Below are 24,749 nucleotides of genomic sequence, written 5' to 3' on the forward strand. Positions count from 1 at the left end.
AGCCCCGCCTCCCGCTGGCACCACTACTGTCAGCGCCGGACACGCCATCATTTCTCTGTTTGTTTCCAGATGAGATGAAGACTCTGATGTTCTTCGACGGCTGCCCTCCTCATCTGGGCTGCTCCATCAAGCTGCGCGGCGCGTCGGACTACGAGCTCGCCAGAGTGAAAGACATCATCACGCTGATGGTGTGCGTGGCGTACCACTCGCAGCTGGAGATCTCCTTCCTCATGGACGAGTTTGCCATGCCACCCAGCCTGCCCCAGAGCAGCTCCTTCCCATGCCTGCTAGAGGGTTCCGCTGCAGACGAGGAGATGGAGGGAGACAGTATGGAGAAAACGGCGGTGAGCGACAACTCCACCCTGGAAGGACAATCAGAAGAAGCCCCTCTTTTAGAGTCCTCCACTAAAAATGAAGACGCAGACGTTTCTGTGCAAGAGGAGGCTGAAAAAGCAGAAACTAGGACGTCGTCTCCGTGCTCCAGTCCTGCTCCGCCTCCTTTCGCCGTCAGTTCTCAGTTCTTCGCCGAGGAGGAACAGGAAATGGGCTTGGACACCTTGTTGGGAACTTCTGAGGGAGAGACTGTGATGGAAGAGTCGGTGGGACTGGAGGATGAACAGCGCTTAGAGACCCCCACCCCAAAGTTATTCAGAGACCCTCTGCAGGACGACACAGGGATGTTCGTGGCGGAACATGTGGATTCTTCCGACGACCGGCTGAAGTCCATCTCCGCCGTGTTTAAGCACGAGCTGAAGGACATCATCCTGTGCATCTCCCCCTTCATCACCTTCAAAGAGCCGTTCCTTCTCACTCCTGTGGGGATGCACTGCCCCAGCAGGGATTACTTCCCTGAGGAGGTACCTCCGCTTTCACACTACGACCAACCCGACGAACCGCAGCTTTTTGGGTTTCTTATCAACATTCTTATGTCTCTGCTACAGGTCTACTTGTCTCCTCTCCTCAATAAGGACCTGAAGGAGCTGGACGGACGCCGAAAACGTCAGCTGCTCAAAGATTCTGCTCCCTCCTCTCTGCTCAGCGCTCAAACCAACGGCACCGCTCAGCCAAAACCCACGGAGGTCCTACCGTCTCACGGGCTCACCAGCACCCGCATCGTGGACCACCTGAGCAGCAGCCAGGACCTCGCTAGAATGTTGGCGGACTTCAGAGCGAAAGGAGGGCGAATCCGGCAGAAACAAACAGGCGACCCGTTTGGCCCTGCGGCTGCAGGCAGCAACCAGAACCGGGGAGCAGACATGCCGGTGAAGGTGCTGGGGAAGGCTGGCAGCGAGGAGGAGAAAACGGGCAAACACAGCGACATGAACTGGACTCCAAAGGTACAGTGGTTCTGGAAGTCACCATTCCTTTATTTCTGAGCCCTTCGCTGCTCATGTTTAAAGCATTTAAAACTAGAACACATGTAGCCTCAGTTCAACCCGAAGCCCCAGGTGTAAAAGTGACCTCGTTTTCTTTGGGTTCGGGCTCTTTGTAAAAGAAAAGCCCAAAATGAATGTCATTAAATGTCAAATCATTCTGGCTTAAACATGCATATAAATGTACTCTTTATCAGATTACTCTTTTTCATATTGGCCTAAAAGTTAGAAAATTTCAATAATAAAAAAATAAATAAATCCTGTCTTAAAATCTTTTTTTTTTTTCTGTTATCTTATGAGGCCAGTTAGTTCTATGTCAGCCTGAACACCTAAATTCAGCCAATCATATATCAACGGTCAGAATCCTTTCCCATTGAGTTCCGTCCCAGTGTTCACGGGGATGGACGTCTGTGTCTTCAGCAGGCGTAGAGCTAACAGAACTGGCAGCTTTGCGAGGCAAGGGCTCAAACATGTACGGCTGGAAGCCTTCTACACCAAACCAAGCTTCTGCCGCCCTGGCGTCCTCTTCCACAACATCTTCGTCCCCGCTTTCCTCCTCTAAATAAAACATGGATGACGGAGGAGACTCATCCACGACCTCCGACACTAAACTCTCGGGAACCTACTAGCACTAAGTTGCTAAATGATTAGCAAGATGCTTCCGAGAAACCAGCCGTAACCAACCGTTGCTTGCGAACCTTCCACCACAACAATCCCGCCCCCTTGATAACTGACCAATCACATTAATTTTATTCACTCGTGTAAAGTCATGCATTACTCGGGAGAATTCAGAAATGCAACGGTTGTACAGCCGCTTCCCTACGACTTTTTTAGAAGGATTGTAAAATATCAGTTTCTGCCTCAAACTAAAACTAGAAGTTAGTTCATAGGAGATGAGTTATAAATATAAGATCTGTCTCCTATTCTACTTTCACAACTTCTCTGAACCTCAAGTAAACCTCCAGATTGAGAGCAAAGTGCTCTGATAGGAACATAAGGAACAAATATAGGAAAAGTTTATTCCTAGAGAGCCAATTCACAACACATGTAATCTCAAGGAACTTTCCAGTTCAACCAGATCATACAGTCAAATTGATACAAAGTTTTCTATCTAAGGAAAACCAGCTGATTGCATCGACTCATTGACTCTTCAGCAATCCCTCACACTAAGCATGCTTGTAGCGACAGTGGAGAGGAAAAACTCCCTTTTAACAGGAAGAAACCTCCAGCAAAACCAGACTCTATGTGGGCGGCCATCTGCTGAGGCCGACTATCATGAAAAGATCAGATTCAGGTCGCATATGGGGGGGGGAAAAGTCGGATTTGGGTCACTTCACGCTGAGGTGTGAACATAGCCTAAAAGATCTGCCTCCCATTCTACTTTTAGAAATTCTAGGAAGCACTAGTAAACCTGCAGATTGAGAGCGAAGTGCTCTGTTAGGAACATAAGGAACAATCAGATCTCTGATATCAGATGGAGCTTGGCCATTTAAGGCTTTATATGTGAGAAGGAGGATTTTAAATTCTATTCTGGATTTAACAGGAAGCCAATGAAGAGAAGCCAGGATAGGAGAGATATGATCTCTCTTTTTCATTTTCATCAGAACTCTGGCTGCAGCATTTTGGATCAGCTGAAGGCTTTTAACTACAGTTTGTGGACTTCCTGATAGTAAAGAATTGAGTGAACAAGTCTGACCCTGAGCACCCAGTCTCTAATTCCACGAGGTGGAATTCAATGGTTTTTTATATCCTCTCTTCCAAAACACTGAGCAAAAGAGGAATATTAACTTATTTTATATATATTTTGCGTAGGAATAGAATTTTTAAATGTAAGTTTTTGTTTATTAAGAGCAAAAACTTTCAATCAGTATTTTGCAGAATTTCCAAGTTGCTCATTTCCAAATATTTGATCAGAAGTTAGTTTATATCTCTGTGTGTCTCTAACCGGTACCCATGTTCTGGTTTCCTTGTTTTTTTATCAGGTTGTTTGATACAGTAGATGCTTGAGGTCATGATGGTCTAGTTTGTAAAGCCAACAAGAAGCAGGAAGTAAACGTTTTATTTATTTATTTTTTTCAGCTGGACTGTTTGAACCCGACCAACCACCAGAGGCTCTGTGTGCTCTTCAGCAGCTCTTCCCTTCAGTCCAACAATGCACCCAACCCCTGCGTCAGCCCGTGGTAAACCCCTGGCATCTTAAGCCAAACTGATCATTTTATGCACTCAGTGACGTCGTCTTTCAACAGGATTGTCACCATGGAGTTTTATGGCAAGAACGACCTGTCGCTGGGCGTGTTTCTGGAGCGGTACTGTTTCAGGTGAGACACCGTCACACCGACTGCAGCTTGTTTCTCTGTCACTTTGCCTCACAGCTCGTTTGCTCTCCAGGCCGTCCTATCAGTGCCCCAGCATTTTCTGCGAGACTCCCATGGTGCATCACGTCCGCCGCTTCGTGCACGGCAACGGCTGCGTGCAGATTGTGTTGAAGGAGCTGGATTCCCCCGTTCCTGGTTATCAGCACACAATTCTCAACTACTCGTGGTGCCGCATCTGCAAGCAGGTGAGCCAGAGGGACGGTTTTCAGAACAGAGGCCGACATTGCTGGTGTTTCTTTTTTCTTTATTTAAATTATTTTGGCCTGATAAAATTTGCCTATGAGGCAAAAGGTGCAGAATGAAAACTTGATAAGTGTAACCAAACTTAGGCCCGGTGTAGGTACCAGATCTACTCGGGGCCCCGCCCCTTCTTATCACGTCATCATATTGCAAACTCCACTCTGACAAACTGTAATCCACCCGTTTCTTAAGAATCATATCTCTTTTGGAGTCTGAAACTTTTTATTACCTATATTTGCTATTATTTTACATTTCATTGATGATCTAAAGTAGCTGAAAGTAGAAAACAATCATTGTCCGTCTTGAAGGAAAGTACTGTCTTCTAATACTGAGCTCTGCCGTTTAACAAGGTGACAGAAAAAGTCTTAGCTTATTTTTATTCTTTTATTGAGATCTGAGGGCAGAGGATAAACGGGACATCTTAACAAATGACGTTCGTAGAGATTTTAGACATAAAAACAGTTATTCTACTTGTAGAAAACGAACGGTTGTTGTTGACACGAATTTAAAACTATTGTAGCTTAATATGGCTAATTGAGCAAGCTAAAAGAGGCTAACCTGTTAGCTACTGAGCACAGCTAGCCACAGCGCTACCCAGCTCTTTATATCACGGTCTAACAGTTACTTTGTTCACCATTAACAGTTTTTTTTTTTTTCAGTTTTGTTATTGATCAGGTTAAACTTCATCGGTCATTAGACGCTAACGCTACAGATGCTCTCTACTTGGCACACTGACGCTGCATTTTTATTATCGTTGTCTGGGCAACCACAATGTTTGAAGTCATGTGGCAAAGTTCAGCCAATCATATACCGTAATGTCACTGGCATGCAGCAGGATCCGGCGTAGGAACCAGAGCTGCTCGGGTGAGCAGCTCTGGTTCCTACGCCGGATCCTTAGTAGCCTCGTGAGACCATCCTGATCTCGCCAGCTTTCAAGGTTTCACTCGCTAATCAGTCTGGAGACTCTCCGTTGAAGAAAATTTGGAGCCGTTCACCAAACGAACGTCCAATCAGCGTTGGCTTTGAGGCGGGTTGAGGTGTGACGCAACGAGAAGCGCGACACTTCAGTCTAAAGAGCATGGCGGCTTCAGCCGATGAAACTAGCGATAGCGTGGCTATCGAGCAAGTTTTATCGGAATTACAGAGTATTTCTTCACTGAAAGAAGAGCAAAACACTGCTCTGGAGGCTTTTCTCAGAGGAAAAGATGTTTTTGCTCTTCTCCCGGCTGGTTTCGGCAAGAGTTTGATCTATCAATTGGCTCCTCTTCGTCGTCGCTCTGTTAGTACGTCATATGCTTCGTTGATCTGATTGGTTTATTTGGCCCGTCTATCACCAACATAGGCCAATCAGCTAACCAGTATTTTCGCCCCTTCCCAAAATTACTTCAACGGAAGGTTTCCAGATGGATATGCGGAGCAAATCCATCTGGCGGAGTCAGGTTAGATCCTCAGGGATTCAGAATGAGGGTTGTTAAATTGCACGTGCAATTCTTTCTGTGTCTCTACTGCCCCCTGCAGGTGACTCCAGTGGTGCCTCTTTCCAACGACTCGTGGTCCATGTCCTTCGCCAAATACTTGGAGCTTCGCTTCTACGGCCATCAGTACACCAGACGGGCGAACGCCGAGCCCTGCGGACATTCCATCCACAAAGACTACCACCAGTACTTCTCCTACAACCAGATGGTGGCGTCCTTTAGGTGAGTCCCTCTGACTTCTCACCTGCACATGAAGAAGAGAAAGAGTCGAACTATTCAAACATTATATGCAGTCACTTCAGTAGATTCATTCTTAACTTGGCGTTTGGATGTTTTGCTCAGCTACACCTCTGTTAGACTGCTGGAGATCTGCCTTCCTCGTCCCAAGATCTTCATCAGGAACCTGGGTCCCTCCAAAGCCAACCTGCAGCAGGACCTGAAGGACTTCTACCAGAAGTAAGTGGCTCCAAGTCCACTGACCATCTTATCCGTTCAAGGTCTAAGGTTGTTTTTTGGAGGAAAAATACACCTGACACCTTTTTTTTTTTTTTTTTGTCCAATTCATTTTGGTGTTAAAACGTCATAAAAGTTTCAGTAAATTATAATTAAAGGAATAGTACACCCAAAACATGATTAGCCTTCATTTTCTACTCACCCCCATGCTGAACAACACTCTGGAGTACTTTTTTGATATCTCAAATGCATCTGGAGATCTGGGAGGCTTCTTGCTGTCTGCTGACATTCAAATAATGGAGGTCTATGGCGCCCGAGGCAGAAAGGTCCATAAAAGTCCACAAAAAACGTGTCAATACTCCTCCATACTGCTCGTCCAATGTATTCCAAGTGTCCTGAGTGGGTAGCGTCCATAATTTACTTGAAACGAAGTCATTTAGAATGTTTTAGAGCATAAACAGTAGTGTATAGGATTTCCTAAAAGCGCGTTCACGAGTCTACGGAAACCGCGGCAGACCAAACCAGATGAAAGTGCGCATTCAGCGTCTGCTCTGCCGATAATGCAAGCGTAGAAGAAGAAATTTGCTGTTTACCTGTGCAAAGAAAGAAACAACGAAAGAAAAATGTCTGAGGACTTCAGTGTTGAGGAAGAGCATGAGTTCTTTGCCGAGCTGAATGCGCACTTTCATCTGGTTTGGTCTGCCGCGGTTTCCGTAGCGTCGTGAACGCGCTTTTAGGAAATCCTATACACTACTGTTTATGCTCTAAAAACATTCTAAATGACTTCGTTTCGAGTAAATTCTGGACGCTACCCACTCAGGACACTTGGAATACATTGGACGAGCAGTATGGAGGAATATTGACACGTTTTTTGTGGACTTTTATGGACCTTTCTGCCTCGGGCGCCATAGAATGTCAACAGAAGCCTCCCAGATCTCCAGATGCATTTGAGATATCAAAAAAGTACTCCAGAGTGTTGTTCAGCATGGAGGTGAGTAGAAAATGAAGGCTAATCATGTTTTGGGTGTACTATTCCTTTAAGCTGAATGTTCCTAATATTCAAACCGAGAGATTTTAATTAAATGTAGTAAAAGATAGAGCCAGAAATAGAAGGAAAACACTTAGGCTGATTTTGTTTTTTGTATTTTTCCCTTACAGATTTTTATTTATATTTATTATCATTAGAGTTTTAATTCAATTAAATTTATTTCTATAACGCCAATTCACAACGCAAGTGATCTCAAGGCACTTTACACTTCAACCACATCATCCAGTCAAATTGATTCAAAGATTTTATAGATAAAAGATAAATAAAAATGAGACAAGAGAAAGGTAACAGATCAATGTTTTATCTCTGTTTGCTACACTGCAAAAACTGACCTAAAAACAATGAATGATTACTCTAAATAAATGTATTTGCCGTTAATTTGAGCAGTAAAAGAAGAAAAGGCAACGGACCAAGTATTTTTGCCCTTAGAATTAAATAGTTAGATATTATTCACTTGAAATTAGTTACTTACTCTTATTCTAAAGATAAATCATCTTCTTCATTTGGAAGATTGTCTCACCTACCTGCTCAAATAAAAGAAAAGTACACTCATGTAAAAAAAAAAAAAGTCTTTGATTAAATATTTGCTGTGTTTTGAATTTTATATTTTATGTGGCTCTTTATAGTAAATAAAACCATTATTCTTCATCTGGATCTCAATGCTGAAGGTAATCCAGTTCCTTTCTTGGCTGAATCAACAGCCATGTTCACTTTCTGCAGAGAAGACATTTTCCGAGCTGTACAGAGCTGCAGAGCTTTGCAAGAAGCAGTGAATCTTCTTCTGCTCAGAGGTGCTTCTGTTTTAGATGCTGTGATTCAGTGGCGGCTGGTGGAGTTTTCTCCAGGGGGCGCTATAAAGTCAAAATAGATACCAGAAACCAATCAAACCTATACTGAGTTATCACTCCGGTATATTTATATGAATGCCAACAACAACAAAAATTAGAAAAGCACTTTTTAAAAACAAAAACATAATTAATTTGTACATACATTTTGCCCTTCTGAGGCTTTATGAAGGTAAATCTGTGTTTTGCATGGTCCAATATTGTGTCACAAACCTAAAAAAAAATGTACCAGTTTAATAATGGAGAAGCTATTTGTTAGCTTTAGATTTTTTTAATATATAAAAACTTTATTTTCTAAGAATGTGTTCATTTAATAACAACTATGCAAATTAACAAACACCCTGAAAAAGTAGATTATATTCTATTATTTTCCATGTGAATCCCAGATTGTTCTTTTCCTTTTTTTAAAAAGTGCTTTTAATCAGTCCTAGCTGTCTTTATCCATGCTGGCTCAGATCCTGACGTTTGAAAAAGGAGGCAGGGAAAGCAGAAAGCCTTAGCCTCGCTGCATCCAGTTCCTAACACCATTTCTCCATCTCTCCTATCCCGCTACTCAACCTGTCAATCCGCAAAACATCTGCGCTGTGGCGGGAGGTAATGAGCAAGAACACTTCCTGTCACCTCAGGTCGCCGCCTAGCCGCGCCCCGCGCCGTCCTTTACGTTTGTACTGCAGAGGAGCTACTGCGCATGTACAACTTTTAACAAGAGTCAATGGCCAAGGATTTATGTTCCCTATGGAGGAAATATGTCACTGATCCTACGAAAAATGGAATGATGCTTTATTAGTCATTAAAGATTAAATATTTATCTTGCACATCTAAATATATATAATATATTTCAATAATATTTTACATTTTGATTTAAAGTTAAATTATAATTTTTCTTTTTTTTATGTCTTAATCAGGGTCATTGGGTGGGTGGGGCAGTGCCCTAGCGCCCTCTATTGGCCAGCCACCACTGCTGTGATTTCATCTAGGGTTCAGCAAATACTTTGGTGAAGTCACATAAATCTATCCAGTAAATGTATCAGAAACTGTGCAATTAAGTAAAGTAAACATTCATAAATTAATTTTCTTTGCTGATTTGTTATGTATAGTGTCTATAAAGTCAAAGCAAGCTGCTATCTTGTCGTCTACCACTCTTTGAGTGTTCCGATTGGTGAAACATGCGTTTTATCGCTGAGACGTGGACAGAAATGTTAAGCCGTGTTTTGGGTCGTCTGCTTCTCTCACCAGTGTGGCTCAGGTCTACCAGGCCATCGAAGAACGACTCACTTCCCTGAAGACCGACACGTTCAGTAAGACCCGGGAGGAGAAGATGGAGGACCTCTTTGCCCAGAAAGATGTAGGCGTTGGATCTCCCTCCCTCTGGTAGGTGTGAACCTCAGCTTCGGCTCATGGTTGCTGTCTGTGAGCGCAGATGGAGGAGGCAGAGCTGCGCAGCTGGATCGACAAGCTTCAGGTGCGGCTGCAGTCCTGCAGCCTGGACTCTCCTCAGCAGCTGCAGGCCATCCTGGAATCCCTGGTGGTGAAGAAACAGAGTCTGTGTGAGATGCTGCAGTCCTGGAACAGCAGGTGGGAACCAGCCTTCCTGGATGTGATTCATTAAGCAAACTAGACGAGAAACCAACCTGTGGCCTTAAGGGCCCTGTCACACCTTGCCGATTTAGAGAGCGTATACCAGACGTCCCACAATCTCCTAAAACTTTCTATTTATTTCTGTTCAATTTTGGGCGTATATATAGAATATTCATAATGAGCACAAGACTTCTCTCCAACAACAGCCTAACTGAATAAAAGATGTCTTTGATCGCACTATTAACCTAGATACTGTTTACTGACCCAACCCCCCACCCCCTAATAAACAAAAAATAAAAAAAAACAAAAAAAAAGACGAAGAAAGAAAGAACATTTGCAGTTGCAGAAGATTCAAAGTCATGTCTGCTAGGAAGTTTATTGGTCATGGCCGTGGGCGTGAACGCAGGGCGGATCCATCACACTCTCCTTCACGCTCATCCTATGGTGGGGATGAGGTCTGGAGGAGAAGTTCCTCATTGCTCTTGGATAAGCTGAACGCCACAACTTATGAGTGACTTGCAGTTAACGTATGTCAGCGATCATATAACTTACTAGGGCTTTAAATAATAATCGTTTTGTATCGATGCATTGATCCAACAGCCGACGATCCAATGCATCGATACGTCTGCAAGATAATCGATTCATGTTTTTTTTCCTCCGGTCTATTTTTATCCATTTGCTCCTGGGCGTAATTCTCCCTCCCGTGCTGCGGTGGCGCTAAACCTATTTTGCCCTCCTACCTCGCTTCCTGGTTATACTGCTGCAGCAGTGTGTTGCAGTAAGCATGACACAGAAATTTTTGATTTATGCTAAATATTGAAGCGTGGTCTGTGCTATAGGCTGTGGGTCTAGATACGGCCGAGGCGGCGAGGAAGTGGGGGCGAGTTTAGTCCGACGACGGAGGGACATGAGGGCCAAAAAGGGCGGAGATCCAGGAGGAAAAAGGGTCCCAGTGTTCTCTCGCACCTCTCTCTTCTAGTGGGTCAAACTTCACGAGTTGTTTTCCGCAATTTCGGTCATAAAAACAAAACAAGCCGGCCTCCTGTCTGCGGCACTGTCTGCGGTCAGCTACAGTTTGGGAGAGGAGTAGTGGAGCGTCTGTGGAGGGGGGGGGGGGGGGGGCGTCTGGAGCCGAGGTGTTGCATTGCACTGATTATGTGCATTTACTGTTGTTTCTAAAAAAACAACTCATAAAAAATATTACAGCATTGACTTATTTCAAATTTGAAACATTGTCTAGCCAGTAAGGTGTAAAAAAAAAGAAAAAAAAAGTAAACAATCGAATCTTATCGTGGTGTTTTTTTGAGTATCGAAAATAATTGAATCGTTGGGTCAGGAAGTCGATGTTGAGTCGAATCGCCATGATGGATGTGATTTACACCCCTATAACTTACCTGTAACTTATGGCCCACGTATGGCATAAGCTGGCATATATTGGGGCATTTTGATCATGCTCAAAAGTTCTGGACGTACTTGCCGTATGTCGACGTGTGCCAGCGTGTTTCAGCGTGTTCATAACTTATACAAAACGTACCCATAACTTATCAAACGTATGCCCGCATTTTTGCGAGATTTTTCGTACATCAGGCTGGCTAACTCGTCAAGGTGTGACAGGGGCTTAACGAAAGCTTCTGTTTTTCAAAGCTTGTTTTCTTCTCAGACTTCAGGATCTGTTCCAGCAGGAGAAAGGCAGGAAGCGTCTGTCTGTCCCCCCGAGTCCAGGGAGACTCAGACCCAACACTGCAGAGGAGGCTAAGGTGGGTTCAGAGGCTCAGGTAACTGGTTCCCAATTCCGATATGAAATGGTAGCAGAGAAACATGCAGAGCGGTTTTAGGGCAGTTTATCACCTGAGATGTTTCTGTGTGGCGCTCTATTCTGTCCTTTTCATTTGATACTGATGCTGTGTTGCTGCCAATCATTGAATAGGTGTTTTAAAGCTTTGTGTGACACCCAGGGCGCCCTGGACTCCTCGCCTCGGAACCCCTCTCCTGTCGTCCAGAACGGGGAGAAAGGTGGGGAGACATAAACCCACAAATAGTTTTTTTTACTGAGGATTTATTTATATTTAGTTTTAATCTGATTTCCTGCTGCTTTTCTGTTTTTTCGTTTCACAGAGGACCGCCACCTCTGCCCGCTCCCCTCAACCAGCTCCACCATGCTGCCGTCACCTGGAGACCCTGGAGCCGATTCCTCTGCAACCGGACCCAGTTTCAGTGAACAGGACTCTGTCAGCATCCCAGAAGGTTCGCACTCGGAGACTCACACCTTCGCCACAGCCGTTCTTATTGTTGTTGCCTGTTCTCTTTACGTCTGGGTTCTTCTAACCTCTAGATGTGTTTGACGGCCACCTGCTGGGCTCCACCGACAGCCAGGTGAAGGAGAAATCTACCATGAAAGCCATCCTCGCCAACTTCCTGCCAGGCAACAGCTACAACTCCATCCCTGTCCCGTTGTAAGTGCCGCCATCAGAGCTCGTCCTGCGATGGAAGACTGTCAGTTATCTGTCAACTCCAGCCGATCAGACAGAAATATTTGCTGCTGTTTGTTTTGACAGCGATCCAGATAAACACTACCTGATGTACGAACACGAGCGGGTGCCCATCGCAGTCTGTGAGCGTGAGCCGAGCTCCATCATCGCCTTCGCTCTCAGGTGACCTTTGACCTCCCTGCCCTGCTTATGTGTTTGTTTCAGCTCAGCCTCACTAACGGCTCATTCTGGTTTTATGTCCTCTAGTTGCAAAGAGTACAAAACGGCGCTGGATGAGCTGTCCAAGGCGTCGACTGCAGCCGGAGACGACGTTCCACAGCAGGCTGGCAGGTAGGACGGCGTTCAGCTGGATGAACCCACCGGAACCTTACAGATAGTGGGCGGAGCCTGATCAGGGTTCAGGAAGTAACCAATCTGAGCAAAGTTTGCTTCTAGAAAGGAAGTCTCCTTATTTCCCTAATCCACAGCTTCACTGCAAAAACGATCTAGAAATAAGAAAGGGGAAAAAAAAAAAAGTGTATTTACCCTTAATTTGAGTAGATATATAAGATGATTATCCAATGGAATGAAGATTTTTACTCTTAAAGGAAAACCGCAGTCTGCGAGGAATAACCAATGGATCATCATTTATACCTAAAACTAACATGTTCGCCATGATTTAATGAATTTAGTGTTAATCAGTAAAAAAAATAAATATAATAATCATCACGATCCCTGAGTCTGGGAGCGGCCATTTTTGCCAAAATATAGTAACCCCTCCCTCCTGCCAGCAGTGACGTCACGGTGCGGTAAGCCTAGCGCCATTCTCCCCGCTTTACAAGCAAAATCAATGGGAACTACTAGACACATCTGCAATCAACAACAATTATTGAAGATTTCCAGAGGACTTCACCATTGAAATTCACCAGAGCTATAGTGAAACTGACAATGCCCACGTGCATGGCAGCTGGATATTGGAATACATCGGGTAAAAGTGAAAAAAAAAGAGTTATTCCACATTTCCGATTTCTGGCCAGAGAAAAAACCCGTAATATGTAGCCAACATTTGGAAGAAGAATGTTTTCAAGATGACTTGGATAATAGCGCGTTGTGACAAACACCAGATACAGCACTGGGACTTGATCAACAGCCGATACCGCACCGTGACGTCACTAACCAGTAGGTGGCAGTAGTGTTCTCTGACAAACATGGATGCCTCCAGTAAAGCACATTCACAGGAAAATTACTCTGAATTGTAATATGTAATAATTTAATATTTAAAGTACTTTCAGAAGTTTGAATTCTGAATATGACCAATCTTTTCCTTTAAAGTAAGATAATTTGATTAAATTCACCTGAAATAAGACAATGCAATGATTTGGTCTTGTTTTAACCCTTTAAAGCCCGATCCAAGAATAAAACAAACAGAAAATAACTTTTTTTTGGTTTGATGTCCTTATTTGCCCTTTTAACAAAATATGTAAAAAGAAAAAACAGAAATACATTTTTGATATTATAATAATTTATTACTATGCGATAAGTCAAGATTATTTTTTGTGTAGTCTTATACTGGCTGTTATCAGCCAGTATAAGACTGGATCAGGTATACATTATACTGGATCAGGTATATCTGATTGTGTACAATAGGATTTTGAGCAAAGATTTTACCATTAAATTATGCAAAAGGTGTCAGATGCAAAACATTTCAGAGACCGTATGTATCAAATATGATACATTTGGCATTATAGGGTTAAATGTAAATGATATTGTTCCATTTTCAAAGTGTCTCACTTACCTCCTCAATTCAACATGTGGAGATAGGAAGCAGGGACAGAGGCATTTTATTGACATTAAATTTATTAAACGTCCTCAAATTGAGAGATAGGACCCTAAATGAGACAGCATTAGTACAAACATTTATACCTTACAAAAATCCCAACACACACTCCCCCCAGGGGAACCAACCCACCCCCCTGCATAAAGAACTTTCTCACACTTGGAAAAACGAGGACAAACAACTTGAGTTCATCGAGGCCGTTCCCTGTTAGGTTAATATATCTTTCACTGGCCGGACGGATCTCCTAATAACATCATTCCTCCCCTTCATGCCATGAAGGAAGCTGTGTGACTCATTCTTATCTCTCATAACCTCTGTTTCGTGCCTGTGAGGCTAAGAAAAGACGCATCTCAACATTTTTTACTCAAAGAGAAAATACAATTATTTTAGGAAAAACTGACTTATTTAGATTTCATTTATTTGCAGCATCTTTGAACAAAAAGCCAATAAATCCCATGAAAAGGTTTAAACTGTATCATTACTCCAATGCAGCTTCTAGGAAAGTATCTTCTGTAATCTTTTCTTCCTCTGGGTGTCTGCAGTGCAGAGAGTCGGGTGAGGAGCAGCCCTGCGAGGCCCAGCGATTCTCTTTCATCTCAGCAGAGTCGCAGCAGCACCGACGGCGAGCCGCTCAGTACGGACTCACCAGTTCCCACCTTAAACTAAATCCCAAACGGCTTTCAATGCAGACCGACGGTGTAAAGTGGTTTGAACTTTTGTTCCATTTCAGAGGATGCTGATTCAGCAGATAAGCAGAAGAAACAGACCGTAAATCCGCACATCGAGCTCCGTAAGTCTGCGTCCGCTGAGATTCCTGTCAATCATTTTCTCTGCTGAAGTAGAAACATCTTTGAGGATGAAAATTCAAACATTGTAAACAGAATCAAATATCAAGCTGCATCTTTTATAACTGGCCTGGATTATAAACGAGCACATTGGGTTTTTTGGATAATTGAAAAAACCTTTATAGTAAAACGAAGAGGTATAAAGTAGATTTTTAAAATCCTGCTATAAGAGATGCAGCTTGATATTTAAGTTGCAACCAGTGGGGCTTGTACCTCAGGCACGGCTAGTGCGGCGGTTAAACCGATCACTTTAGTTTTATTTGTTCTGCATTCTCTCCATTTCCAGTTGTATTCGCTCCTTAGATCTTCGAATGCTGGTGGATCTGGTCAGTCTCTGTTTTGAGAATGTGCACAAAACTTGTCCCACTCTGTTCAACCATTTCTTAAAAACTGCTGATGTAGTCTTGCTGCTCCCTGCTGTGTGGCGGCATACTCATCTCTGAGAGGAATGACTGTTCCTGTTTGGCTGTGACTCCATCCTGGAGAGAAATATCAGCTGTGCTGCTGCCATCAACACCTTTGTTTATAGATGCTGGAGATCGGCCTGTTTTCCAGTGCGGTCCTGTTTCTCTGACCATGACTGGCTGGATGTGCTCTCTTCGTCCTCTGACATGGGAGTTGGCTCTGAGCTCGTCTGCCTGGCTGTGTGTTTCCTGGACGGGGCCGCCTTTTACAGCTGCTTTTTGTATCTCTGCTTCTGTCTCCTTGAACCCCAGTGGGCCTCAGCAGATGGCCGCTCACACTGAGCCTGGTTCTGCTGGAGGTTTCTTCCTGTTAAAAGGGAGTTTTTCCTCTCCACTGTCGCTACGAGCATGCTTAGTGTGAGGGATTGCTGAAGAGTCAATGAGTCGATGCAATCAACTGGTTTTCCTTAGATAGAAAACTTTGTATCAATTTGACTGGATGATCTGGTGAACTGTAAAGTGCCTTGAGATGACATGATGTGAATTGGCGCTATATAAATAAACTGAATTGATTTGAATTACTGATGATGCATTAAGTTAGAAATTCTGTCGCATAATTGAGGAAACTGGTTCTGGAAAGTCTATTACATGCTTTATTTAGATGTTAACTGAGGTCAGGGGACCCTGGAATTGGACCAAACCAAACATGAAGCTTTCTGACAGCTTTGATGCGGAGCAGCCAGATGCTGCTTCTGTTGACGCCTCTAATGGACTAAAATCTAGAAGTGAAGCCATGAGGCTTCAGCCGAGGTTCTGGATGTGGAACCGGTCTGCTTGATGTCAATCCATCTGACCTCTTCCAACTCAGAGTTCTCTGACGCCAACGCCAAGTTCTACTGTCGGATCTACTACGCCCAGGAGTTCCACAGGATGCGTGATGAGATCATGGAGAGCAGCGAGGAGGACTTTGTCCGCTCGCTGTCCCACTGCGTGAACTGGCAAGCCCGGGGAGGGAAGTCTGGAGCAGTTTTCTACGCTACCGAAGGTTAGAGAGGAGGTGCTTCTCTGTGGGAGGCTCTTTGATCCGTTTATTAGGTTTAAACTCTGACTGAGGTCCTTTTCTCTCCTGTCAGACGACCGTTTCATCCTGAAGCAGATGCCCAGGCTGGAGGTCCAGTCCTTCCTGGACTTTGCTCCGCACTACTTCACCTACATCACCGGAGCTGTTCAGCAGAAGGTTTGCTTCCTTCCTGTTTCCGCCTTTGCTTTGAGCGTTTCCACCTGTAACCGTGTCGGTTCCACAGCGGCCGACGGCCCTGGCCAAGATCCTGGGGGTTTACCGGATCGGATACAAGAACTCCCAGAACAATACGGAGAAGAAACTGGACCTGCTGGTCATGGAGAACCTCTTCTACGGCCGTAAAATGGCTCAGGTGGGGTCCGGTAGCAGCTGGGCTGTGGTCCTGGTTCCGTGCAGAGTTCTGACCCGCTGCGTCTCCTCCAGGTGTTTGACCTGAAGGGCTCGCTGAGGAACCGGAACGTGAAGACCGACTCTGGGAAGGAGAGCTGTGAGGTGGTTCTGCTGGACGAGAACCTCCTGAAGCTGATCCACGACAACCCGCTCTACATCCGCTCCCACTGCAAGGCCATCCTGAAAGCCGCCATTCACAGCGACGCCTACTTCCTGTCCAGCCACCTCATCATTGACTACTCCCTGCTGGTGGGGCGAGACGACGCCACCGACCAGCTGGTGGTGGGGATCATCGGTAAGGTGGGGGGGGGGTGGAGACTTTGTGTTCTGATTCAGAAGCCTGGTGTTGATTGGAGGGGGGGGGGGTCCTCTGCTGTCTCCTCCAGATTACATCAGAACGTTCACCTGGGACAAGAAGCTGGAGATGGTCGTTAAATCCACTGGAATTCTGGGAGGTCAAGGTAAAGGTCACCATGCTGCTGTCGCTACGACAACCGAGACCTGAGCTCCATTCCTTCTGATGTCTTTAAATAATGGGGAGGGGAGGGAGGGAGAAAGGGAAGGATGCAGAAATGGAGGGAAGGAAGGAAGGAAGCAAAAGAGGGAGGGAGGAGACATAGGAGGGCAAGGAAGAAAGGAAGGAGAAGTAGGAGGGCAGGGAGGGAGGGATGCAGAAATGGAGGGAAGGAAGCAAAAGGGGGGGGGGTAGACATAAGAGGACAAGGAAGGAAGGAAGGAAGGAGAAGTAGGGCAAAGAAGGAAGGAAGGAAGGAGAAGGAGGGAGGGGGGAAGGATGCAGGAAGGAAGGAAGGAAGGAAGCAAAGGGGGGGCATAGGAGGACAAGGAAGGAAGGAAGCAAGGAAGGAAGGAGAAGTAGGGCAAGGAGGGAGGGGGGGAAGGATGCAGAAATGGAGGGAAGGAAGGAAGGAAGCAAAAGAGGAAGGGAGGAGACATAGGAGGGCAAGGAAGGGAGGAGACATAGGAGGGCAAGGAAGGAAGGAGAAGTAGGAGGGAGGGAGGGATGCAGAAATGGAGGGAAGGAAGGAAGCAAAAGGCAGGGAGACATAAGAGGACAAGGAAGGAAGGAAGGAGAAGTAGGGCAAGGAGGGAGGGGGGGGATAATGTAGAAAAGGAGGGAAGGAAGGAAGCAAAATAGAAAGGGAGGAGACAGGAGGGGAAGGAAGGAAGGAGAAGTAGGAGGGCAGGGAGGGATGCAGAAATGGAATACCCTGGAAACTTGGACAAAAGAGGCCAGAAGGAAGGAAGGAGAGCGGGAAGAGGGAAGGATCAGGGATAAAATATTGACCGACATTCTGCTCTGGTTCTGAGTCCTGCTGTGTTTGCTCTGCAGGGAAGATGCCCACCGTTGTTTCTCCTGAACTGTACAGAGCGCGCTTCTGTGAGGCCATGGATAAATACTTCCTGATGGTACCGGATCACTGGACTGGCTTGGGTATCAACTGCTGAACCAGGCTCTCCATCCACAGACGCCTGCTTCAGTAGAATTCCACAGTATTCATCGGTTTTTACATTCCTGGATGCACTGCAGCGACCCTCAGCTTCCCAGAGAGGCTCTGGTTTTATATTTGGTTCCATTTCTCCAGTGGATCTGCAGAAACATTCAGTCATTTAGTTTTAGTATGCTGAACAAACTGCTTCCTGTAATTTAATGTTTGTACATGTACAGAGATTATGTGACTAATAAAAGATTATTAACACCGAGAGCTATTGGTGTATCCTAAGATTTACTAACATGGAGCTACTCATCATTCATTCTAACTCAGCTGCTCCATTCAGAGAAATCCTTCCGGATCTCATAGAAACCAGATTTAGTCCATCTGGAATGGATTTGGGCCCAAAAGGTCCTGATTCAGATCCACACTTAGAGCAAAGACTCAACAGCAGTGGTGGGAAAAGTACAGGCATTTGTTACATAAGTAGAAGTATTGATACTGCAGTTTAAGTAGTTTTTGGAGCACATACTTTTTCACTTTTACTTGAGTAAAGAGGTGAAGATGATGCTTCAACTTTTACCAGAGTGTTTTTAAAGTATAAAAGTATAAAGTAATCTTTAAAAAAAAACAGTCAGATGCCACTATATGAACTGAAAGCTCAATTTTCCGACTATTTACAAAAATTCTTAGAGATAGGGCCAAGGATGAGGGAGGTCTTGTTGGTCTCCGTCTCCCGATACGTTCTGGCCTGGGTCCGACCTTTCAGACGTTTCAACATCTTGTTCTGAATCCCACATTGTAGCATGGCATAGACAATTCACGTTAGCAGTTTAAAGAACACCTGCTTGCTTCTGATGATTTCCTTTAGCTAACCAATGAGTGTTTGCGTTCTATGACTCATCCAATCACACTAGTTTTCACTAGATGTGGGTGGAGCCAATGATCTGCATTGGATGGAGCACATGACAGGAAATAAAGATTTAGAAACATTAAACCGAAGCCAAGAGTAACGAGTAACGTTTGTTTTAAAAATGTAAAGAATAGAAAGTACAGATACTGGTGTGAAAATGTAATGAGTAGAAATCAGAAGTAGGAAGAAAAATAAGTAATGGAGTAAAGTATAGATAACTGAAAAGTGTACTTAAGTACAGTAAGAAAGTATTTGTACTTCGTTACCTGACATCTTTGTTCAACAGAACCCATTAAGCCAGGCGTACACTGCGATTTTTGTATTTATTTTTTTGCCCTTTTCAGGCTGATTTTCCAGTCGTGTGAGAATTTTTCAATCTGGCCGACTTTCAGCCTGATCGTGCCTCGTGTAGAGTACACGGAGGAACAAGGGGCGATCAGCCTCTTACGACCACCTCCTGATCAGGAATCGGGGGGTGAAAATCAAACATGTTCCAAAAGGTTCTTCTTCCTCTCAGTCTAAAGCACAGCAGCATGGTGGAGGTGTGAGTGAAATGGAGTTCTTTCTGTCAAATTGACAGACCATAGTAGCCACGTTTGCTCAGCCATGTCTTTGTCCAAATATGTTGTCGCCTTTTCTTTTTAGGGCTTTCAGCACCGAAATTGCAGAAATTGTCAAGGCAGCGCGTTTCACTCTAGTGAGCTTGACGTGTAAAGGGGCTGTTTGTGGCCCTGGTTGATGTGCTGAAGAATTTCAGCAATGAACCTAGTATGGTTCTTAATCCATACAAGCAGACTAAGATTTGTTAAGGTGGTGAATATAAATACTGTTGAGGTTAAATGATAATAACTCCCCATTGTCCTAGAAATGAACCAACACAAACACAGTGACTTTTCTGCAGAAGAGGAGAGTGGACCCAGACTGAGAATTTCACTCCCTCAATGTCTTTGGTCAACTCTGCTGGGACTTCTCTGTCTCCCCTGCCTTTATTATCAGACTTATAAGGAGTAACAGGAAGGGTCAGAAGTTTACACACGATAAAGCACGACGGTTTCTTGTGTAGTTTGATTGCGGGTGATGATCAGTCACCTGCAGCAGCATAGCTGGATAAGGCCAGACTCTGGGAGAAACATTTGCTCTGCCTGTTTGAAGTTAAAACAACAAGAACATTCCTAGCAGGCCAAATGCCTGAAGTTAATACATATAAAATGATATTTACATTTTTCTAACAAATACTATCTTCAAAAAAGTCTAAAAGCAGGACTGAGGAAAATACGTTTTTGAACACCCTGCTATTTTGCACGTTCTCCCACTTCATGAAGGGGTCTGAAATTGTCATATTATCTATCTATCTATCTATCTATCTATCTATCTATCTATCTATCTATCTATCTATCTATCTAGAGAAGAGTTCAGATAGTTCTTTGTAGTCGTATCATACAAATAAATAGTTACACAATAATACATTGTGATTTTTTTTTTCTTTTTTATAGAATAAATCTCTCACAGTGGACATGCACTTACCATGATAGTTTCAGACCCCTCCATGATTTCTAAGTGGGAGAAGTTGCAAAATAGCAGGATGTTCAGATACTTATTTCCCTCACTGTATTAATACTTTTACTTCTACTAGTATTATAGACTATGATACAAACATTACTTCTACTAGCACCACTACTACTAGTAGTACTGGCTTTTAGTACTACTAATTCTACCAACAAACACCTATTTATTATATTTTTATTAATATCATTATTATTATGAACAAACTTCATTCCTAAAAAAAACATAATTCAGTATCAGTGTTGCAGCGGGTAGCACTGCTGCCTTGCAGCAAGAAGGTTGTGGGTTCGATTCTTTCTGCATGGAGTTTGCATGTTCTCCCTGAGCATGCATGGGTTCTCTCCGGGTACTCCGGCTTCCTCAGACAGTGCAAAAAACATGACTGTTTGGTTGTTTGTCTCTGTGTTGCCCTGCGATGGACTGGAGATCTGTGCTGGGTGGACCCCGCCTCTCGCCCATAGACAGCTGGAGATAAACACCAGCACCCGTCACGAGCTCAGCTCAGGATAAGCTGGGGTCCATGCATCCCCGATGGATGGATGGTCTACTTTTTTAGTGCTTCTTTGTGCAGCTTTGGTTTTTAAGGTACAATGTAAGGCTTGTGACTTATATCTCTGACTGCTGCAGCATCTCCAACCAGAAATATTTACGACATATTTCAACTTTATTTTAAGGATGTTTTTTTGGAATCACAAAATATAAAAAATAACTTTGACCATTTCCTCCTATGTAATCTTCCTAATCTTATATCCACAAATGTAAAACTATGATTAAACCATCATGTGTATCTTTTTAAAAGGAAGCAAAAACTTATTTTTATACATCGTCCTCAAATAACAAATGCTATTAAAACTTTATCTTTATGCACTAAATTTAAAGCATTTATGGAATCCCTTTACATGCTGCTATATGTAACTTTATTACTATCTTTACTTTTATTTAGCTATTTTTCATTTATTTTTGTTCAAACCCCTGAAGATGGTTCACTGAAAATTGTATTTCTTTCTTTTTTTATATTATAATAATATTCTAATAAAGTTTATATAAAAAACTATTTTAGATAAAACATTTAAAAACATCTCCAAACAGAACAGGTATTTTAATAGTCTTATATTTAAAACAATGGGAACCACGTTTGAACAAAATGAAAACGTAGCAATAAAAGCTGAGAGACGGTTGGATGAGGCAGAGAAATGATTCTTAGAGAGATTTGTGAATTATTTTATTTTTTCATAAAGCGAAGTGAAAATCTGCGCTCGTCTCCACGGTCTGCCCCTCCTTTAGTTTCTTTTTAGCTAAAGACGATCAAATAAATTTTTAATAGTTTCTAGTTTATAAAACTATTTTGTGTCCATCTGCAAGATGTATTTTCTCCATTTAATAAATCAAGTTTGCACTTGATAAAGCTGAGATTTATCATCCAACAAACTTTCTGAAGGACAAACCAGCTGGAATGAAATGAATGTGTGTAAAATAAAGCCACACAAATGCACAGTTTTCATTTTTGTTCCTTTATTTGAAATGCATCAGCAGGTTTCCCACCTGCCTGGTGTCCTCGAACGCCACGCCGATCAGTTTGGAACTGTCCGACGCTGAGGGCCATCGCCAAAACGCACCGCTGCATGTGCCCAGAGTGTGTTCTCTTTTCAGTTCATCAGAAATCCTTCTACAACCCGACCTTAGAACCGTTCAGACAGAATCCTCCCTAAACCCTGGAAATAAATAGCTCATAAACAAAAATAAATTGCACATAAAGAGTTTAGATTGGAGCAGTAAGCTAACGTTTTGTGCTCGTTTTGGTGATAAAGGTGTCATGCAAGATTATTGTGAATGAAGACAAACAGAAGGCAGAAACAGGTTGAATGAGACTTTAAAGGAACAGAACCTCCTTCCTTTCAGCTTTTTCTACACAGCTGGTTTCAGTGTAAAGAAGCAGGATGTGATTAAACAGAAACAGTACAGGGCCACAGCTTCACTGAAGAGTCAGATCCAGATCAGCTAGAATGGCTTACAACCAACAAAGCAGCTCTATTCATTATTTATTTATTTTTTATCTATGACCAAAAACAGAGAAAATACCATCAATAGTCTCAGGGATGAATTTCTTAATACAGAGACGGTATCAGTCCATTTAGGTTTTTCTCTTCAGCCTCAGGACAAACTAATCTGGCTCAACACCAAACACAGAGAGAAGTGATCTGCTTAAAATCGTTTAACGGATCAGTGAAGGAACTCTGGTTCTGAAAACATTTCATAAAATTGATTTGATATTTTTTTATCTAACCGTCTGAATTCAGTTCAGCTCTGTGGATGAAGAGGATCTCTCCAAAGATTTCCCTAAAGCATCAACACATTTGAAAATGTGTATTTGGATTAAATAGACATTTAAAAAATTTGACGGGATTGACTGGTTAGCCATCACCTGGCTTCTGCTGTGTTGGATGTGAAAAGGGAGCGAAATGTTCTGCTTTTCATTTAACGTTTTAATAACCAGTCTAGAAGTTACAGTTCTAGAATCAACTCCTTCATATTCTGTTTAGAAATAAAATAGCTTATTGAAAGTAAGTGACAGAAAACAGCCTCCAGTGGTTGACCTCTGAGATAAAAACTCCTCTCCAGGCCTCTTTTCAGGCGAAGCCGTTCCCCTCGACCAGTTTAAAGGAAAAATCGGGACATATTCAGAATTCAAACTTCTGAAAGTACTTTAAATATTAAATTATTACATAGTGTTTAATAAAGTGTTTTTAATTAAGAGTAACTTTCGTTTGAATGTGCTTTACTGGAGGCATCCATGTTTGTCAAAGAACACTACTGCCACCTACTGGTTAGTGACGTCACGGTTCTGTATCGGCTGTTGATCAAGTCCCAGTGCTGTATCTGGTGTTTGTCACAACGCGCTATTATCCAAGTCATCTTGAAAACATTCTTCTTCCAAATGTTGGCTACATATTACGGGTTTTTTCTCTGGCGATGTCCGTGGAAGATCAGGAATCGGAAAGGTGAAATAACTAATTTTATGCCATGCACGTGGGCATTGTCAGTTTCACTATAGCTCTGGTGAATTTCAATGGTGAAGTCCTCTGGAAATCTTCAATAATTGTTGATTGCAGATGTGTCTGGTAGTTCCCATTGATTTAGCTTGTAAAGCGGGGAGAATGGCGCTAGGCTTACCGCACCGTGACGTCACTGCTGGAAGATGGCAGGATGGAGGGGTTACTATATTTGGGCAAAAATTGTCGCTCCCAGACTCCGTGATTACGACGAAAATTTTAATTTTTTTACTCATTAACTCTAAATTCATTAAATCAATGCAACCGTATTAGTTTTAGGTATAAATGATGATCCATTGATTATTCCTTGGTCCTTTCCTTTAAGATTAAAAAAAAGTTTTCATTTGTCAATCTGCTTTATCCAGAATCCTCAAGTGGAAAAGTTTTTGTTTCATTTAATTTTTGTAAAAAGTCTCCTTTAAGGAACCTTTGGCTATTCGACTATTAATCTATTAATCAAAAAGAATATCGACAGATTAACCAATTTGCAAAATAACCATTATTTTCAGTCCTACAGTGAAGGCAGGAGTCTTTCTCCCAGGTTGGAAAAATGGAACCAAAGGATTTATCATCATATAAATGCTTCTTGTTGTCTTTATAAGGCTTAAAAAGAATTACTGATTAACGCTAAATTCATTAAATAACATGTTGGTTTTAGGTATTGATAATGATCCATTCATTATTCCTTGCTTATGGGACTTCTCCTTTAATGTCTCCTTCCTGTGCTGACCATGAAGAAGCTTACAGAGAAAAACCCAAATGGAGCCAATTTCCTGGGAAAGATTCAGGTTGTTGCTGCAGATCCCAGAACATTTGCCTTGATTCTCTTACATGTTCTGCTGGGGTTGCATTCACCTCCTAAACGCTCCACGTTAGAGGAGACTGCAGACATCGGATGATTCCACGCAGCCAGCAGCAGGGGGCGCCGTTTGTTTTACAGGCACTTGTTCCCAGGGCATTTCTATGGTTACTGGGAGAAAAATCCACCACCAGACAAAGTGACTGACCGAGAGATGAAGACGGGATGGTTCTGTTAACAGAAACGGCAGCAGTCAGCACCCCCCAGTCAGAGACGGGTGGAGCAACCTGACCTACAGGCTGCTTTCAGGGCAGTTCAGCTAAACTGAGTTTAACTTTAAATCCGTCAACATTTCCAAATCTGTAGAGCTGAGATGAAAGAAGTGTAGGATGGGACATTGGTAGAGCCTCTAGCACCATGTTAAACCTGAAGCTATGGGGGTCTGTCTGAGGCGTTTCCTGCCCCTCAGTCAAAGGTTAGTCTAAACAGGATGGAGGTTCGAGCTGCATCGCAGCCGCCCTGCAGACTCAGAGGGAAGGAAAGACGTAAAAAACTCTGCAA

At 43.2% G+C, this 24,749-nt stretch overlaps 1 protein-coding gene across 11 annotated transcripts in view; it reads left to right on the plus strand.

The window, feature by feature from the left end:
- Window positions 1-18,140, plus strand: part of pikfyve (phosphoinositide kinase, FYVE finger containing) — a 54,080-nt gene extending 35,940 nt beyond the window's left edge. For all 11 annotated transcript variants that reach the window (XM_038301402.1, XM_038301393.1, XM_038301395.1 and 8 more), the window contains 23 exons: window positions 70-857; window positions 942-1,337; window positions 3,453-3,553; window positions 3,620-3,691; window positions 3,762-3,933; window positions 5,507-5,685; window positions 5,806-5,919; window positions 9,046-9,154; window positions 9,230-9,384; window positions 11,048-11,144; window positions 11,343-11,400; window positions 11,503-11,631; window positions 11,720-11,840; window positions 11,943-12,038; window positions 12,123-12,206; window positions 14,235-14,326; window positions 14,423-14,482; window positions 15,810-15,986; window positions 16,075-16,178; window positions 16,246-16,374; window positions 16,446-16,707; window positions 16,799-16,873; window positions 17,764-18,140. In XM_038301402.1, the coding sequence (XP_038157330.1) occupies window positions 70-857; window positions 942-1,337; window positions 3,453-3,553; window positions 3,620-3,691; window positions 3,762-3,933; window positions 5,507-5,685; window positions 5,806-5,919; window positions 9,046-9,154; window positions 9,230-9,384; window positions 11,048-11,144; window positions 11,343-11,400; window positions 11,503-11,631; window positions 11,720-11,840; window positions 11,943-12,038; window positions 12,123-12,206; window positions 14,235-14,326; window positions 14,423-14,482; window positions 15,810-15,986; window positions 16,075-16,178; window positions 16,246-16,374; window positions 16,446-16,707; window positions 16,799-16,873; window positions 17,764-17,879 (3,686 nt within the window). In that variant the 3' untranslated portion in view covers window positions 17,880-18,140. The remainder of the gene's footprint in view (window positions 1-69; window positions 858-941; window positions 1,338-3,452; window positions 3,554-3,619; window positions 3,692-3,761; window positions 3,934-5,506; window positions 5,686-5,805; window positions 5,920-9,045; window positions 9,155-9,229; window positions 9,385-11,047; window positions 11,145-11,342; window positions 11,401-11,502; window positions 11,632-11,719; window positions 11,841-11,942; window positions 12,039-12,122; window positions 12,207-14,234; window positions 14,327-14,422; window positions 14,483-15,809; window positions 15,987-16,074; window positions 16,179-16,245; window positions 16,375-16,445; window positions 16,708-16,798; window positions 16,874-17,763) is intronic.
- Window positions 18,141-24,749: the final 6,609 nt, after the last annotated feature.

The sequence above is a fragment of the Cyprinodon tularosa genome, unplaced genomic scaffold, assembly GCF_016077235.1.
Source record: "Cyprinodon tularosa strain WSP-4 unplaced genomic scaffold, ASM1607723v1 ctg467, whole genome shotgun sequence".
In the NCBI taxonomy this organism is placed as follows: domain Eukaryota; kingdom Metazoa; phylum Chordata; class Actinopteri; order Cyprinodontiformes; family Cyprinodontidae; genus Cyprinodon; species Cyprinodon tularosa.